Source organism: Stegodyphus dumicola, chromosome 6 (assembly GCF_044657685.1).
Source record: "Stegodyphus dumicola isolate Sdum_Otavi_A_Nest chromosome 6, ASM4465768v1".
Classification (NCBI taxonomy): Eukaryota; Metazoa; Arthropoda; class Arachnida; order Araneae; family Eresidae; genus Stegodyphus; species Stegodyphus dumicola.
Window position 1 is genome coordinate 50,237,822 of NC_140773.1, and position 17,868 is coordinate 50,255,689.

General features: G+C 30.6%; 1 protein-coding gene across 3 annotated transcripts in view; it reads right to left on the reverse strand.

The window, feature by feature from the left end:
- Nup98-96 (nuclear pore complex protein Nup98-96) overlaps positions 1-17,868 on the reverse strand; it is a 177,682-nt gene that overhangs the window by 71,543 nt on the left and 88,271 nt on the right. For all 3 annotated transcript variants that reach the window (XM_085818300.1, XM_085818299.1, XM_085818301.1), the window contains exons 8-14: positions 13,877-14,043; positions 7,143-7,262; positions 6,074-6,245; positions 3,987-4,220; positions 1,532-1,598; positions 404-506; positions 173-316 (exon numbers count right to left, since the gene is read on the reverse strand). In XM_085818300.1, the coding sequence (XP_085674426.1) occupies positions 173-316; positions 404-506; positions 1,532-1,598; positions 3,987-4,220; positions 6,074-6,245; positions 7,143-7,262; positions 13,877-14,043 (1,007 nt within the window). The remainder of the gene's footprint in view (positions 1-172; positions 317-403; positions 507-1,531; positions 1,599-3,986; positions 4,221-6,073; positions 6,246-7,142; positions 7,263-13,876; positions 14,044-17,868) is intronic.

Sequence of the window (17,868 nt, forward strand, 5' to 3'; positions counted from 1 at the left end):
CAAAAGGGATTTCATAATTTAAAAACACTCACATATTCTGACAAATTAACTTTACAATAGCGTAAATTTTTTAATGATATTTAATTTTTAAATTATTATGAGACTATGCAAAAATGAATGAACCAATTTCTGAATAGACTGAATTAAATGTCATAAAAAGTATGAAGGATACCTTGCCACTATGAACAGGAGACCATGGTTTAGGCTTCATTTTGGCAGTAGGTAATAATGCAACTTTATAATGATTATCATTAAGCAACGCTTTCTGAGCTGATGGATTAGTTGGCTTTAAAACCTCTGCTTCCCGAGCTGAATCCTGTAATTCAAAATTAAATATTTTATGTCCTCTTTCAGCAAACATTTATAGATTTTTGAAATCAGATATAAAAACTGGTCAATTTACCTTTATTGGATTCCGAAATAGAGGAGAATCTCCAAAAGGGGCAATTGTCATTGCCAAAATTTGTTGCTGGGCTTGTTGTAAGACAGCTGGATTATTAAGATCACTATGATAAATGGGGGGAAAAAGCTATAATTATTTACATATCATAAAAGAAAACGAATTAATCTTTATGTTTATACTTATTTTATTACTATTTATGCTTTAATAACATTTCATTAAGAACTAAAATATGATAATACTCAAAAGATTTTATAAAAGGTTTGGAAAAAAACAATAAATAAAATTAAGACAAAGATACCATTTTGAAAGCCTGTAAATTCATATTTGCTTCAAATTTATGATTTTGTTTAGCAATCAAAACAATATATCTATTACTGATTACTGCACTGTTAGATTCTCGTCAGGATAATATATTTTAGATTTGGTGACAGAAAAATTTGCAATTCAAACTTACTAACAAGTTTCCTAATTTAAGACATCCCTTTTTCTATTTATTATCCCAAGCTAAAAAAATTTAAACTTTATCACATCTCCTCCTGGTAGAAAAAAGTGGGAGGGTTGTTTCTAAAATCATTCAAACTGATACCTGACATAATGAAAAAAGGGAAACAGCACTAAATCATTTTAATTTTCAATTCATAACAAAAGCCTTATAAAATTCCTGAAGCAATTTCTTAACTAAATTTTAAAGTAATGTAAAGAAAAGCTGAAATAAAGATCTTTAAATATCTTTTACTAACATATATTACATAGTTATTTCATTTGCTAAAAAATAAAATGCTGATGAACACTGCAACAACCTAATATTTTTTTAAAAACTTCATTTTTACATTTATTATAATCCTATAGAACACACTAAATCAAATGCAGAATACTTTCAAAATATTACTCTTTTCTAATGTTTCAATATTTAGCAATTTTAAAAATGAGTATAATGAGTACTTTAAAAATGCGTATCATATCTTAAAGGTTGAAAATAAGGATATGAAATTCAAACAAATTAACTTGATCAACCAGACTGTTTTACATTTAATTACACTTCTATAACACAACAGAATACCCCAGAAACTGCTAAAAAGTTTTTTTAAATTTAAATTAAAATTTTTTTTAAGATATATTTTATACTACCTTCCAGATGGTAAAGATGACGCACCACCAAAATTAAAATTTGATGAACTTGGATTGGATCCAAAATCTGAAGAAAAAAAAAAAAAAAAAAAAGATATACAGCATTTGTGAAACAGCAAGAAAAATTATTGGTTTGAAATTATGGACTGATAATTAAAGGAAAAAAAGTATGTCAAAAACTGAAAAATCAAGTTTGATACAAGCACTTAAGTAAATTTTTATACATCTACAAAATTTACAGGCTAGAATCTCCAAAAATCTACATCTCACTCGTTAGGTTATATATTTGGTTAATGGATAAAAATATCAGGGTAACCCTTAGCAAAAATTGGTGATTTTTTGGTGCCATTTCTGTAAGTCCAATGGTCTCCCCAGTAAAATGATGTCCAAAACATAATTAAAACAAAAGATATATAATATCAATAAACTGCATTTTAAATCAAACAAAGAAATAATACAAGAATGGAAATATATGTTATCTAATCTACGCGATACAAAAAGGAAATACCAATTTAACCTATTTAAAAATTTGTTTTTTTTTTTTTATATGTGCGACACACAGAATTCCTTAACAACATCCAAAAACTATTTAAAATTATCTTAACTAGAATATGTATACTGCCATCTCCCCATTAATTCACAAAAGTAAAAATGAAAAATATCCTCCATACTGCCAGACTGTCGGTAACAGTTCTTTCGAAAATCCCTTTTTATTACACCCACATACCTTCCATAGTGTAGATATGAGCTCCGGTTTCGAAATCCTTAAATCTCACTGTGTAATTTATTGAGAGGTGAATGAAGCCATTTAAATCTTCATTTACACACCTGTCAATCAATGCTTTCTTTCCCAATCCTTTCAAAATGTACAGAAACTTCAGGTTAATTGTACCACCAGCAGGCATTTTACGGTGCAAAGCACAAAATAAGCAATGTACTTCCTAACCAACATCATTACCTAAGTAAGCCCTTAGAAATATTTCCCCATCAGCTAAAATCATTGCAATCACACATTACATCGAAACACGCCATAACAGAGTTTCCATAACAATCAACTACTTAAACTTAACAATCAACTACAATAAATGAAACAACTTGGCGATAATCCAAGGCATACTCTAAAATATAGACTAATTAACGGTAGACTTAACGGTTATTGTAAAAACACAACAGCTCTCTGCCTTCAAAAGATTTGCTTGGGGAGGGGGAACTAGCTTATATTACACAAAAAAAAAGTGAAAAACCTTAACATTGGCAAGAATCCTACATAACTTTACTTGCATTCACAGGTTTTTAAGAATCTATGCCCAAAACATGTTAGTCAGACTGGTTAATTATCCTATTTGCAAAAGCCTGGTTAAATGTGAAAGGCTTCCATTTAAACAGACAATATAGACATCTTATTGAAAGGTTAGAATTTTTCCTTTCTCATACCATTATTTTCAGATGACATGTAGCATTCCTATAGTTCCCTCTTATTTAGGGGTAGAGAGGGCTGCTGTGACTAGTTGATCTGGTCATCATGATTTGCCAACATCTGAAGCTTTTACCACATCAAGAATATTAAAAACAGTAACAAGGTTCAGCAACAAGTTTTTATATATATTGTTGACATGCACTGTTTCTATAATTAAATTGCTTTCATTTGAATAACAATCAAAATATTTCAACTCACTAGTGTGTATGTGTATATGCAAAATTTGATGATAGTTAAATACTACAGAAAGCCATATGTTTGTTGGATTACAATCTACAAGCTGACAATTCATAATTAAACATAATCCCCATTAAAGGCCTAAGATAATTTATTGCTCAGTTCCTACCACAATTGTTTTTTTTATGGATACTGAAACATATTCTATTCCTTTATATTTCCCTTTACTGTTACTGGCTTTAATATGTATTTTCCTCTATTCCCTGGAATTTATTAATTTTAATTTCTACTTATTTATTGCTTTTTTTTTTTTTTTTTTTCCTTTCACAAGTTGATGACCATTCTGGCATAAAAGCTACAGAGCTTAAATGTTACCAATCTTCGTACAAAAAGAACTCAGTCAAAATGTGCTAATTTATATTTCAAATATTAACAGAAATGATGATAAAAAATTACTGAGCAAATTCTAAAAATTTTTACTGCTACTCCCCAACATACTAATGTTAAAAAAAGCAAAAATTTTTTCCCTAATAAAAAATACTAAAATTTTATGTCAATGATATAAATATTTTTAATTTCAATTAATTATTACATACTCTAAAGATATTTAAAAGAATAAAAAGAAAAATTAAAGTTTAAACTGAAAATTCTTAAAAATTGAAATCTTTATTAACATACAATTTTTACTCTTATTCATATGTCAATACAGTATTAGACATTAGAAAATAAAATGAAAAGTTACAATTTAATAAAGAAATAAAATAACTGAATACAAACACTATTCAAGTTCAAGATACATACTGAATCCAGTTGAACCTGTATTTCCAAAGCTGAAACCTGAAGTTTTATTAGCATTGGTGTTCCCAAATAAGCCAGTTCCTGTATTTGAGCCTAAGCCCATTGAAAATGATGATCCACCAAAACCTGTTCCTAGACTAGAACCAAAACCAGTTCCAGACCCACCAAAAACAGATGATGTAGCAGGTTTATTTTGACCAAACAAACCTGTGCCTCCACTAGTATTTCCAAATGATCCTGAGAGAAAAATAAATAAATCAGTACTATGTATACATGTTAAGAAGGTGGAAAAAGCACAGTTTCCATGTGAAAGATACCTTAAATAACAAAACTGAATTTCAGAAAATAATTAATTTTGGTAGATATCATCACGAAAGGAAATCAACCAAGTAGTTTCAACATGAATATTTACTATGAAAAAGAAAAAGGGGGAGGGGAAATCAAATTCGGAATTTTTTTAAATTCAAACTTTTACTGTCTTCAAAGAATATTAATTGTTACCTAGAAGCAATTATAAAAGTTAAAACTTTTATTATACAACACTGGTATTAATTTTGTTGGGTACATTTCCACACGCATTACGCGACAATTTCTAAAATTGAAAAGTGAAAGTAACAGGTATTTAAAAATTGGTTAATTATATGCAAATGGAAGAGTACATAACGATTTCAGTATGCCTAATAATAATTATATGGATAAATGTTCCACTTCTACACAGGTGAAATGCTGAATTTCATTAGGTTTGGTTTGGTTTATTAGATTATGGCAAAGCACTCAAGGGCTATCTGCCTTAAGGGAGGGATGCCTTCGTGGAGGACTTTTTAAGGGAAACTGGCTTGTATACACGTTACAAATGGGAAAAATCATGAAAACACCCATGCAGCTAGCCCGTTCACTGGATTCGAACCTCGGACCGAACTACCAGTGTTCAGTGACGTTACCACTCAGCCGCTGGTGGGCGAATTTCATTAGGTACATTTAAATGTTTTGATCACTATTCAGAGAAAAAAATCACATTTGCCCTCCCCCTAGAATAATATTCTGCATCAGTGTACATTAACAATCTGGTACTATGATCTTCCAAATTATAAAAGAACACTATTTACCACTGTTACAGAAATGCATGAAGAACAACATGCCCTTTTAAATATTATTTTACATAATTTTAGTAACAATTTATATTGGTGTCTCAAAATATAGTTTGCCACACTGCTTTTCCAAATTACAACAGAACACTGTTTCTCAGAGTAACATAGTGATGTATTTAACATCATGCATCTTTTAATAGTTTATGTCATTTTATACACAGAAAAAAGTTTGTTGAGTTCATCATTAAAGCATTTGGCAACATGATTGGTCTCGTTATATTTAATGAGACAAATATTATCTTACACGTTTCTGCAATCTTTTTATGTCCAATCATGAAATTAAATCTAATGTTTTTGACTTCACACCACAATCAGATCTGGAAAGTCACTATTCTATCAAATGAGTATTTTCTTGATTTTCATATTTTGAAATTTCAGTACAGACATGATAGCTTTGTAGCTATTGCATAGAATTTTAAAGATTTGTATGTATAAACACACGACTGGTTTGTAATGTACGGAAACCTTACAATTTCTAATTAATTTTAATATTACAGGTATGGAAAAATAAATCTTTCTTATTACTAAAAAGGAATTCGATATTAAAGTTTTGATTAACTTCCATATTTTTAACAAAGAAAAAATTTAAATTGAAATCTAAAGGAACAGATTTTTATTTTATTTACATAAAAAATTTCAACAAAAGCAATGCAAACATTCATTTTATTAACACACACCGCATATGCAAATTTCGAACATTACTAATAAACAAACTTGATACTGTATCTCTACTTCTCCTTAGCATAAAGAGAAAAATCAAAGTATATCAAGATTTTCTTCGTTTGCTATGGCTTCTAATTTCATATTAAATTTCAGTAAGATTGTTCTGATTTTTTAATTTAAAAAACAAAGTTCAAGATTTTTTTTTGATTTATTACAATCAAAACTTCAGATTTAAAATAAATTTATGCACTATAAAAGAAAACAAAAGTTAAGTATTACCAAATCCAGTTGTGGAGGTGCCAAACCCAGTTGATGTACCGAAAGCTGGGGCAGCAGGCTTCTGTCCAAAGAGACCACCACTGCTCATATTAGTATTACCAAAGCTGAATGTATTTGTTGTTGTTGTATTAGTGGCCCCAAATCCAGTGGGTTTAGCTCCAAAAAGACCAGTCTAGAACAGCAATACTCTTGAAATTAATAAAGTTTTCAAATTTAAACATATTTAACAAATATACATGTGCCCATATGCAATCCTCTTTTTGACTCTCAAAATAACGCTACATTATGCAAATTGTGGTATTTTAACTTCAAATTAAACTGTTACACAAAAGAATACTATAATCCAACACACAACTAAAAACAATAATTAAATCACCTCTAAAGTATCAAAAAATGATTTTAAAAACCAGATAATTTATATTCAGTTATCAAAAAACATTAAAAAAGGCATTACTTAATAAATTTTTACAAAAAAATAATAAGTTATCCAGATTTTAAAAGAAAAGCTAAAATATATTTTTATGATAGTCGCAAGAAAAAAAATAATTTTATTGCTGGATGCTCTTGAGAAACATGTTCTTATTTTCATATTGCCATTATTGCAATCAGCAACATCATCTTCATAACATTCTTTGAAAGTAACATCTTAAAGCATGCAAGGGATATACAGAGGTAAACAACAGCATCCCAGCATGCAGCAAGCAAAGAAGAAGCCTATGTTATAAGTTTTAGTTCTCAAATGAAATCTTTAATCTGACTGACATAATATAATTGCATTGCTGTATATTATGCAAGATGATAAAAACAGATTAATTCTGAAATGCAGTTTAGATTGATATGTTATAAACGATTACTATTCTTACGAATTAAAAGGAAGTACCAAAACTTTAAATGAGGAATAAAAGGGACTATTGCCAATTAAAATTAGAAGCTTACTTTACATATTTTATATCACAAACACATGCATGCACATACATATATTAATCACTGTTACACTTAAAGACAGTGAAATAATTAACAGTGGTTTTAATCTCCATTTCAAGTAAAAGAAAACACATGAAATATTTACCGACTGCTGAGTTGTGGCACCAAACCCACCAAAGCCTGTAGTAGTGCCAAAACCTGTTGCTTGTGTGGTAGCTGTATTTCCAAATAAACCTGTTCCCCCAGTAGTTTGACCAAACAAAGGCTAAAATAGAAACATAAATATAAAAAATAATTTAAATAAAAATACTACCAACTCCTTTAAAAAACTAGATACTTTGAGGGGCATATATTGTCAAACAGATAAATATACAGACAAATTGGCAGGAATAACTTATATAAAAATTTAACAAAAGCATTACTGATTCAGAAGTCAAACAACAAAAATCAGCGTTAATTCACAAAATTTTCACAGGACTAGTTTCGATGGTTTTACCGAACCATCATCTTCAGCTGCAAAACCGCAAATGAACAAGATAGGAAATGATGTTTAGATAAGATAAGAAAGCCTGGACAAGAATAAGCAAGTGGCGCCATCTGTTGGCGAAACCAGAACTAAAACATAATTTCTCTAAAAGCCGAAGGCAAATTTGGATTGGAATTAGGATCGTTAACTAGAACAGAAAGATTTTTATGAATGTGAAATGCCTCTAGAAAATCCAGTTCTCCAATGGAAGATGTTTTTTGAATAATTTTGGCAGCAGAAAAATTGAAAGTGTGATTTTCGGACCAACAATGTTGAGCAACAGAAGACTTCTGTGTTTCCTTTTTTCTAACATATGCCTCATGTTCTTTGACGCGAAATTTTAAGGCTCTCTTAGTTTGGCCAATGTAAATTAAACCGCACTGGCAAGGAATCCTATAAATACCCCAGGAATTCATATCCGGAATGGGGTCCTTGAGTATAGAAGTTGGAATTTTATTGATGGGAGAGTAAACAACCCGAAAGTTAAATTTCTGCAAAATATGTGCAACTTTATAGCTAATTGATGGAAAGAAGGGAATGACAACAGAATTTTTATAATCTCCTAAAATAAGAGTGGGGCTTTTAGTGTGTTGAGATGAGAATTTTTTAACTGCTTGATTAATAATGTTGGGTGAAAAGCCCCTGTCAATAGCTATTGCTTTTAAATAATTTAGTTCTTCATCAAGGGCTAGTTTGGAGGAGCAAACTTGAAGAGCACGGAAAACATAGGAATAAAATGAAGCTAACTTTTGTTTAGTCGGATGACATGATTTAAAGTGTGGTGGAAGGCAAACCGATGAAGGTTTACGGTAAACTGTAGTACTGAAGTTGGATGTGTTACGTGTGACCAGAATGTCGAGAAACGGAAGAGAATTGCAAGTCTCAAGTTCAAAAGTGAACTGAATAGCAGGATCAATAGAATTCATTGTTGAAAGAACTCTATTTAAATCATCTTTATTACCTTCAAACAGGGTAAAAGTATCGTCTACGTAGCGGAACCATGCCGGGAAGTTTAAAGTTTCAAACAATTTTGATTCATAATAATGCATGTAGATATCAGCCAGGATGGGACTGAGGGGGCTACCCATGGCTAATCCCTCAGTTTGCTTGTAATATTTATTTTGGAAAACAAAATGTGTTTGTTTCAAACAGAGTTGAGTGAGAGAAATTAGCTCATCAATTTCGATGCAAAAGAAATGAAATTCGCGAAGTCTGGTTTCTAGACATCTTAATGCACCCTCCACTGGGACATTGGTGAATAATGATTTTACATCAAAAGAAACCATGAGTAAATTACGAGGAGAAATGTTTTTAACCTTTTTTACAAACTCTATTGAATTTTTTATGGTGTAAATGTTATTGTCTAATAGAGTGGAAAATCTAGAAACTAAATATTTAGCTAATGGATACGAGGCAGTACCTAAATTTGATACAATAGGGCGGAAAAGAATACCACTTTTATGAATTTTGGGAAGAGCATATAATCTGGCACAATTCGCAACAGATGGGATAAGCGAATGTTTTAAGTTGCTTGAAATGATTTGCGAAGATTTGATCGCAGTTTTTATTTTGGATAAGTCCGAAGGTGAAGGATCTTTAGGGATCGGATTATATGGTCCTTTAACCGTCATAAAAACACCCTTGCAGTTAAATTCGAAAAACTTCTTTTACAGTCTTCCAGTTCAAGTAGTTCAAAAAATCTTCCCATTGTAAACATCAAGCCAATAGTTAATATTTCTAATGTTAGTCTTTCAGAAGAACAAGAGAGAATTCTAAAGGACCATATAATCCGATCCCTAAAGATCCTTCACCTTCGGACTTATCCAAAATAAAAACTGCGATCAAATCTTCGCAAATCATTTCAAGCAACTTAAAACATTCGCTTATCCCATCTGTTGCGAATTGTGCCAGATTATATGCTCTTCCCAAAATTCATAAAAGTGGTATTCCTTTCCGCCCTATTGTATCAAATTTAGGTACTGCCTCAGAATCCATTAGCTAAATATTTAGTTTCTAGATTTTCCACTCTATTAGACAATAACATTTACACCATAAAAAATTCAATAGAGTTTGTAAAAAAGGTTAAAAACATTTCTCCTTGTAATTTACTCATGGTTTCTTTTGATGTAAAATCATTATTCACCAATGTCCCAGTGGAGGGTGCATTAAGATGTCTAGAAACCAGACTTCGCGAATTTCATTTCTCTTGCATCGAAATTGATGAGCTAATTTCTCTCACTCAACTCTGTTTGAAACAAACACATTTTGTTTTCCAAAATAAATATTACAAGCAAACTGAGGGATTAGCCATGGGTAGCCCCCTCAGTCCCATCCTGGCTGATATCTACATGCATTATTATGAATCAAAATTGTTTGAAACTTTAAACTTCCCGGCATGGTTCCGCTACGTAGACGATACTTTTACCCTGTTTGAAGGTAATAAAGATGATTTAGAGTTCTTTAAACAATGAATTCTATTGATCCTGCTATTCAGTTCACTTTTGAACTTGAGACTTGCAATTCTCTTCCGTTTCTCGACATTCTGGTCACACGTAACACATCCAACTTCAGTACTACAGTTTACCGTAAACCTTCATCGGTTTGCCTTCCACCACACTTTAAATCATGTCATCCGACTAAACAAAAGTTAGCTTCATTTTATTCCTATGTTTTCCGTGCTCTTCAAGTTTGCTCCTCCAAACTAGCCCTTGATGAAGAACTAAATTATTTAAAAGCAATAGCTATTGACAGGGGCTTTTCACCCAACATTATTAATCAAGCAGTTAAAAAATTCTCATCTCAACACACTAAAAGCCCCACTCTTATTTTAGGAGATTATAAAAATTCTGTTGTCATTCCCTTCTTTCCATCAATTAGCTATAAAGTTGCACATATTTTGCAGAAATTTAACTTTCGGGTTGTTTACTCTCCCATCAATAAAATTCCAACTTCTATACTCAAGGACCCCATTCCGGATATGAATTCCTGGGGTATTTATAGGATTCCTTGCCAGTGCGGTTTAATTTACATTGGCCAAACTAAGAGAGCCTTAAAATTTCGCGTCAAAGAACATGAGGCATATGTTAGAAAAAAGGAAACACAGAAGTCTTCTGTTGCTCAACATTGTTGGTCCGAAAATCACACTTTCAATTTTTCTGCTGCCAAAATTATTCAAAAAACATCTTCCATTGGAGAACTGGATTTTCTAGAGGCATTTCACATTCATAAAAATCTTTCTGTTCTAGTTAACGATCCTAATTCCAATCCAAATTTGCCTTCGGCTTTTAGAGAAATTATGTTTTAGTTCTGGTTTCGCCAACAGATGGCGCCACTTGCTTATTCTTGTCCAGGCTTTCTTATCTTATCATCATATAAACATCATTTCCTATCTTGTTCATTTGCGGTTTTGCAGCTGAAGATGATGGTTCGGTAAAACCATCGAAACTAGTCCTGTGAAAATTTTGTGAATTAACGCTGATTTTTGTTGTTTGACTTCTGAATCAGTATTTATTCGGCGTGTTATTGTGTCTTAAAAGCATTACTGTTGATAATATACAAACGATATCATCATTAATATTTACTAAAATGTATAAGAAGGGTATGTGAATATATTTAACATTATCATAAAATGAATGATACTTTATAAGGTATTTCTCCCACTTTCCTAGCATCATTCCTGGTGTAGTGGTTCTCCATGCTGGGCCGGTATTCCAGAGGTCCGTGGTTCGATTCCCGGCGTAGGCATTTGCTATTTTTCATCTTTTCTGCCTCTAAAAAAAATCCTAACGATTCTACAAGTAGCACCCGAACTAAGAGGGTTGTGGGTGATGATTCTCCGCACCCAGGATTTGGCTACTAGGTCACCTAAAACCCTAGTTGCCCTTTAAAAAGGAAAGTATATAAGGTATTTCTCCCACTTTCCTAGCGTCTTTCGTGGTGTAGTGGTTCTGCACCCTGGGGCCCGTATTCCAGAAATTCATGGTTCGATTCCCGGCATAGGCCTTTGCTATTTTTCATCTTTTCTGCCTCTAAAAAAAATCCTAATGACTCTACAACTTCAGATCTTAAAAACCTAATAAAAAATAAAATTTCTGAAATCCAAAAGATTTCTAAGTACAAAGAAACCACTTGTATTTCTAATTTTAAAAATAAAATAAAATAATGGTGCTACATATTGCTAACAATCATCTTGTCTAAGGTGACAACCTTCAACACTTGGAACTATTGTGTGGTCATATTAAAGAGATTTCATAGTTCTTGGAACCTTCTGCCAACAACATATAAGTACAGAGATAAATATTTAAATTATTTTCAGCCTTTTTCATGGGATTATTTTAAAATCCAGAAAAATACTTTATATCCAAAAACAATGAGAATAAATATTTTATCAATCAACATCACATAACACTAGGCATACATATTTTCTTTCCTTCTTTAAGTCAAAACTTAAAAAATATATACATATGCATGTAAGACATAAAATATTATAGCTGCTTTAAAAATAATTGAAGATCTCAAAATTAAAATTCTAGATTTGGTGCTCTCCACCTACATTCATCGCTTCTCCCAAATTCGAGATCCTTCTATGTTATGTAACAACCTCAAATTAACCAATCATAGCTTGTCTATGCAATTACATCAGACTTGGTGTAAATACTCTTGGCACAATAAACTATGTCACTTCATTGCTTTTCTCAGCTTCCCTGAAGCTAACATCCACACTGCTTTGCTTCCCCCTTCTAAAATGCTTACTTTTTTTTTTTTTTTTTTTTAACCAATGCACATAGAAGTTTATCATATTTAATTATAATTAAATAAGTGTCTGCCAAACTAACTGTACATGTGTGAAAATAAAGATTGGTGATTTATCGAAATCCAATTTGTCATCTTCATCTGTATGCCTTAACCATAAGCCGAGACGGATGCAAGCCGATTCCTCCTACACAGTAAATTATGACAACATATAGCCAGACAGGATTGGATTATGTGCTACTAACCTCAATGGAACATTTAATCCTCAGCTGGATTTCTGTAAAATAGTATCTGCAAGTTCATCATTCTAAAAGTTAGATATCATCAAGTATTCAAATATGGTGTGCTTTATTTTGCAAATTCTTCAGAAAAAGTGTGTGGAACACCCAATGCAGAGTTTATTCAGCACTGAATATGCAAATTCAAAATTCCACCATCATTTAAATGATGGATAAAATAAAAAAAAAAAAAAGTGTTCATCACTACTTGAATTACGAATCAGGCCAAGGTTACTGTAACATGGAAATATAATGCGTGAACAGCGTTATAGGCAAAGTGTTTTTCAACAAGTATGAAAGTGATTTAATGGTGCAAAAGTGCTTATCTTATTGGGAAAGTGAAATATTATCAAAACTGGTATCGAAATGTGATTAATTTCTTTGGTTCCAAATTAAATGTTCAAAGTTATTTTCATTGAGGGAATCAAGTGACGATATAGGGGGGAGGGGAAAAAAACACATTTTGATGTTATGCGATAAAAAAGTTTTTTGAGTTTCTCTCCAAATGCATCACTATAAATAACTTACTCAACAATTGGTTACATTTTGAAATCTGAAAATATAGTATTTACTTAGAATAATGATTTTAATTCGATGGATTTAAAAAAAAAAAGAATAGCACTGCTTTTTGAAAATATCAAATTAAAATATATAAGTGTTCTAAGATTTTATTCAGGGAAGATTATTAATTTTATTAAATTTTATTGTTATTAGTAAGTATACGTCAAAATCTTGAATTTGTCAAAAATTTTGAATTAATGTTAAGAATTTTAGAATTATTTTGAGAATGATGCGTATATGAAATAAAAATGAAATAATTATTTATTAAGAGAATATTAAATAGTATTAAAATTAATATAAAAATACCAAAGATTGACTTAGTTATAAATACTCTTGGCGCAATAAACTGACACTTTATTCCTTTTCCGCTACACCAACGTCCACGCTGCATTGCTTCCCCGTCTAAAATGCCTACGTCTTATTTAAAAAAACAAACAAACAATGCACATAGAAATTATCATATTTAATTATGGTTAAATAAGTGTCTGCCAAACTAATTGGATAGGTGTGAAAATAAAGATTGGTGATTTATTGAAATCCAATTTGTTATCTTCATCTGTATGCCTTAATCATAAACTATGACGACTGCAAGCTGATTTCTCCTACACAATAAATTATGACATGCATATATACAATAGAGTCAAATGAAGCTAAATAATTTTAAAAGTCTAATATAAACATTAGAATAAACATTGTTAAAATTATTATGATTAGAAAATTATGAATAATCAGTATTAACAATTTTATAATGAAACTAATTACCTTTGTCTGATTATTTTGACCAAACAAAGAAGTTCCAGTAGATGCACCAAAATTGAAAACTGGAGCAGCAGATGTCGTAGCAGTACCAAAGCCTACAGATTTTCCAAACAATCCAGTATTCTGGGTTTGAGCAGGCTGACCAAACAAACCACCTGATCCAAATGTATCTAGATAAAAATGCTTCAATTACAAATAACATGGCTATTGGGTTGTACAAAAATTTCATTCATTGACTTCGATCCCACAAAAAGGTTCTAGCAGGGTTTAATTGCCTTACTTCATTGAAAACAATTCTGTTAGACTGTACTGCGACAGTTGTCAACAAGTATGTTAAAAACTTACCAAAATTGATACATTTTTGTGCAGAAATTTTTATACTGAAGGTGGAAAAAATTAAATATTATTTTTTGCATATTTAGCATTATTATTTAAAGGAAGATAAAAATGCGAGTGAATAAAAAAGATTTGTGTAATGTATGGTAAAGTTACTTTGATAATGAATATTATATGCAAATTATGAGAAATTTCATGAAGATTTCTCATTAGCATATCTAAAGGTAATGAACAGCCTAGTTAAAGTTGATAGTAATCAAATCAAGACATTAATTGAGAATAATTAATGTCAAATCAAACAAAAGGTACCTAACATATCAAAAACATCAAAATCAAGCAACTGAATTAGTTATTCTATAAAAGTTAAACACATAAAAATCTTCTTGGCCATATTTCCACTTGTAATTCTTATTAAAACACATGAAAATTATTTTGTTAAAAAAAGTGACAGATACTGAACAAACATTGTTGGGTACTTAATCATAACATGGAACAGAAAATAATGACAGGAAAGTAAAAAATGAAACTTCATCAACTTAAGGTTGGTCTTCATCCAAAGTAGGCGATATATGTACTCGTATATGGTGGGGATGATAAGAAGTTTTCTACATGAATTCTTTCTAGAAAATTAAACAATCAATTCTAAAAAGTACTGTTCCTAATCAGACCCAGAATTAGTTAAAACAAAATGCAAACACTTCCATCAGCAAAATGCAAGTGTGTTTAATTCTTTGGTGACCAAGAAAAACTGTAACAGTTCAGCATGGAGATTTCCATTCACCCACTATATTCCTACGATATTATAGTTCTCTGCTCTCTGAATTATAGTTCTCTCTTCTCAAAGTTCTCTGAATAGAAAAACTTTTTAATTTTGTGAAACACTACAAACAGAACAGGGAACTGTTCTATTCTCAAAATGGTATTAAAGTTCTGTTCAACAAAGTTATTTGTGAAAAATGAAAATGCATCTTAATTTCATTTTAAAAAAAAATATTTAAATATTAATTTTATTACTATTTTTATTTACAGGAATTTTTAGGCCAACCTGATGGAATAACATACAGTAAGACCCCGCTTAACGCGGGGGATTCGTTCCATCAAAGTAGAGCGTAATGCGAAACAGCGCTAAACGAGGCTATCTTAACATGTAATTAATGGAGTTAGGGGAAGATGGATAGAAAATTGGTTAGGTATTAAATTTGATAATGTTTTTTTTAATAAAAATAAAACCAAACATTTATTTATTACAAAAATAAAAACAATATAAACGAATATACTTATAAAAACAAATAAAATTTTAAGCCAGTCAGATCATTCAGTCTATTCTGTGTTTCCAATTTTCTGCCTTTTTGTCAAGAAGGCTTTATGATAGATTGGCTTAATGGCATACTGCGTTCAATTTCGTTCTCAGTCCATATAGACAGTCGTTTTTCCACTTCCTCTATAATGTTATTTCTAGAACGGGTAATCCTAGTTGCAGAGCTTGACGTATTTGCAGTTGCCGATGACAGTATTTTTTCTTTATTCTTAAGAATTGTCCTTATTGTTGAAGTTGCCAAATTCAATGCAGCACTAATCTGAGATTGACTCTCACCAGAATCTAATCTTCTAATCACTTGCATTTAAGTTTCCAGTGAAATGCTTTTTCTGGTTGCTTTCTTTTCTTGTTTTTTATTATCACCCATGATAAAAACTAAAGATCATAATATTTGTCACTGTATTAATCGTTATAGTATTATATAAATTTATACTTACAATAATGTTAACAGATGTTTCAAATGATAAAAATGCTTCCGTACAGCACCTCACCGCACCAAACAAGAAACATAACTACAAAGTTTCGGATATGTTATTTGGAAACCTACTGCTGCGAACAATTTCGAGGAATCCCCGTACTTCATGCTGCGAACAATTTCGGGGAATCCCAAGGTTGAAATAAAAGAGCGCTAAACCGAAACAGCGTTAAGCGGGGTCTTATTGTATCTATATTATATTAAAATTTTAAAAAAAAGTTAACACTTTTCTAGGAATATAATTTATTCAATATCGAAGATAATATAATATTTGGCATAATGTGGAAAAGTGACTTATGTTGATGATGATATAACAATTATTTTTAAAAAAATTTATACCTAAGCATTTGTGCCAAAAACGAAATTACACATACATCTGTTAAATGTCTTCAAAAATGTATTGCTGACAGACTTTATGCATAGTATTCTAATTTGTGCTTTTGATAAATGCAAAAAAACAAAAGCTAAAAAACATCCAATGCAGGAAATTGATTGCCTTCATCAATGTCTTTGAATGAAGAATAATTAAAACTAATTAACGTGGGTATTAAAACTAATAATTTGAGTATCCACTGAAAATTGCTCTGCAATTTAATATACCACTATTATTTTATGATAAAATAGTAAATATACTGCTTGACTACCCACCGTGTAACCCTGTCTGGCATATTACCAAAAAACTGCGACCAATCTAGCACTGGTGACAACCACAACATCCATATGTAGAATAACTGGGAATATACAGGATGTTAAAATATGTTTTTAGCATTTATTGATGTATTTGTCTGTTTAAAGCATGTATTGATTACTTTGATCTCTTATTTTTAATTTGAATGTACTTGTAAGTATTGATGAAAACTCAAAATCTAAACAAAATATCCAGAGCGTTTCATAAATGAAATAAATGCTTCTTTTTAGTCTTTAAGAACAGCATACTTATTTTTATATAACTTTCATACTTATTTGTTACATATTACCTATTTTTAACATAAAAATAGCATAACAAGATTTTAAGGAATAAGGCTTATGCAACAATTTTTATGAAACGCTCAAAGTAACAACTTTTTGAATTCAACTCGTTGTTCCCACACTGCGAATCTTAATAACTATGAAAAAACATTGAATCATGTTTCCACTAAAATCTTAATAATTATATAAAAACATTAAATTATATTCCACTACATACTTATATATTCAGCAAGACAAAAAGGGCAAAACTATTTTGTAAACAAACCAGATAAAATTGCTCACATCTGCTTATGCTTCTGATAATGCTAGCCATAGATTAAAAAATTTTCACAAAATGAAAACGGGGATACTTTTATTGATAATACAGATAAATACTTGTTATCTATCTCTAAATGTGGTTAGATCCTACAATAGTAAAATACATAAGACATTTTCCTGATTTGGATATTTTACAATTCTAGTATCCAAAAATAGTTTTAACAAACTATTTCCTTTTACTAAATGTCCCATTTAAATGTGATGCTGGCACAGCATACGCACAAGTTTGAGTCATTTCACTAATGGGATCTGAGTTTACTTTAATAAATGGCTTCCTCAAATAACTACAGGAACATCCAAAATGACTTTTGTTTCCCTCAATAAAAACAAGAGCAAGTTTTATCATAAGAAGTTTTAGTGTTAACAATCATCATCAATCGAGAAGGAAATCAATAAATGTGGCTGCAATAAAAAATTTGTGTTTATTACAATTTTTTATCATGCACTACGATTTATTACAATTAATTACATAAATACAGAAATGATAATATATACTTAAAAAAATATTGCAGTTATTTACCAATACAGTCAAAAGTCGTTAATTCGGACACCTATAATCCAGAATGATCTATAATCCGG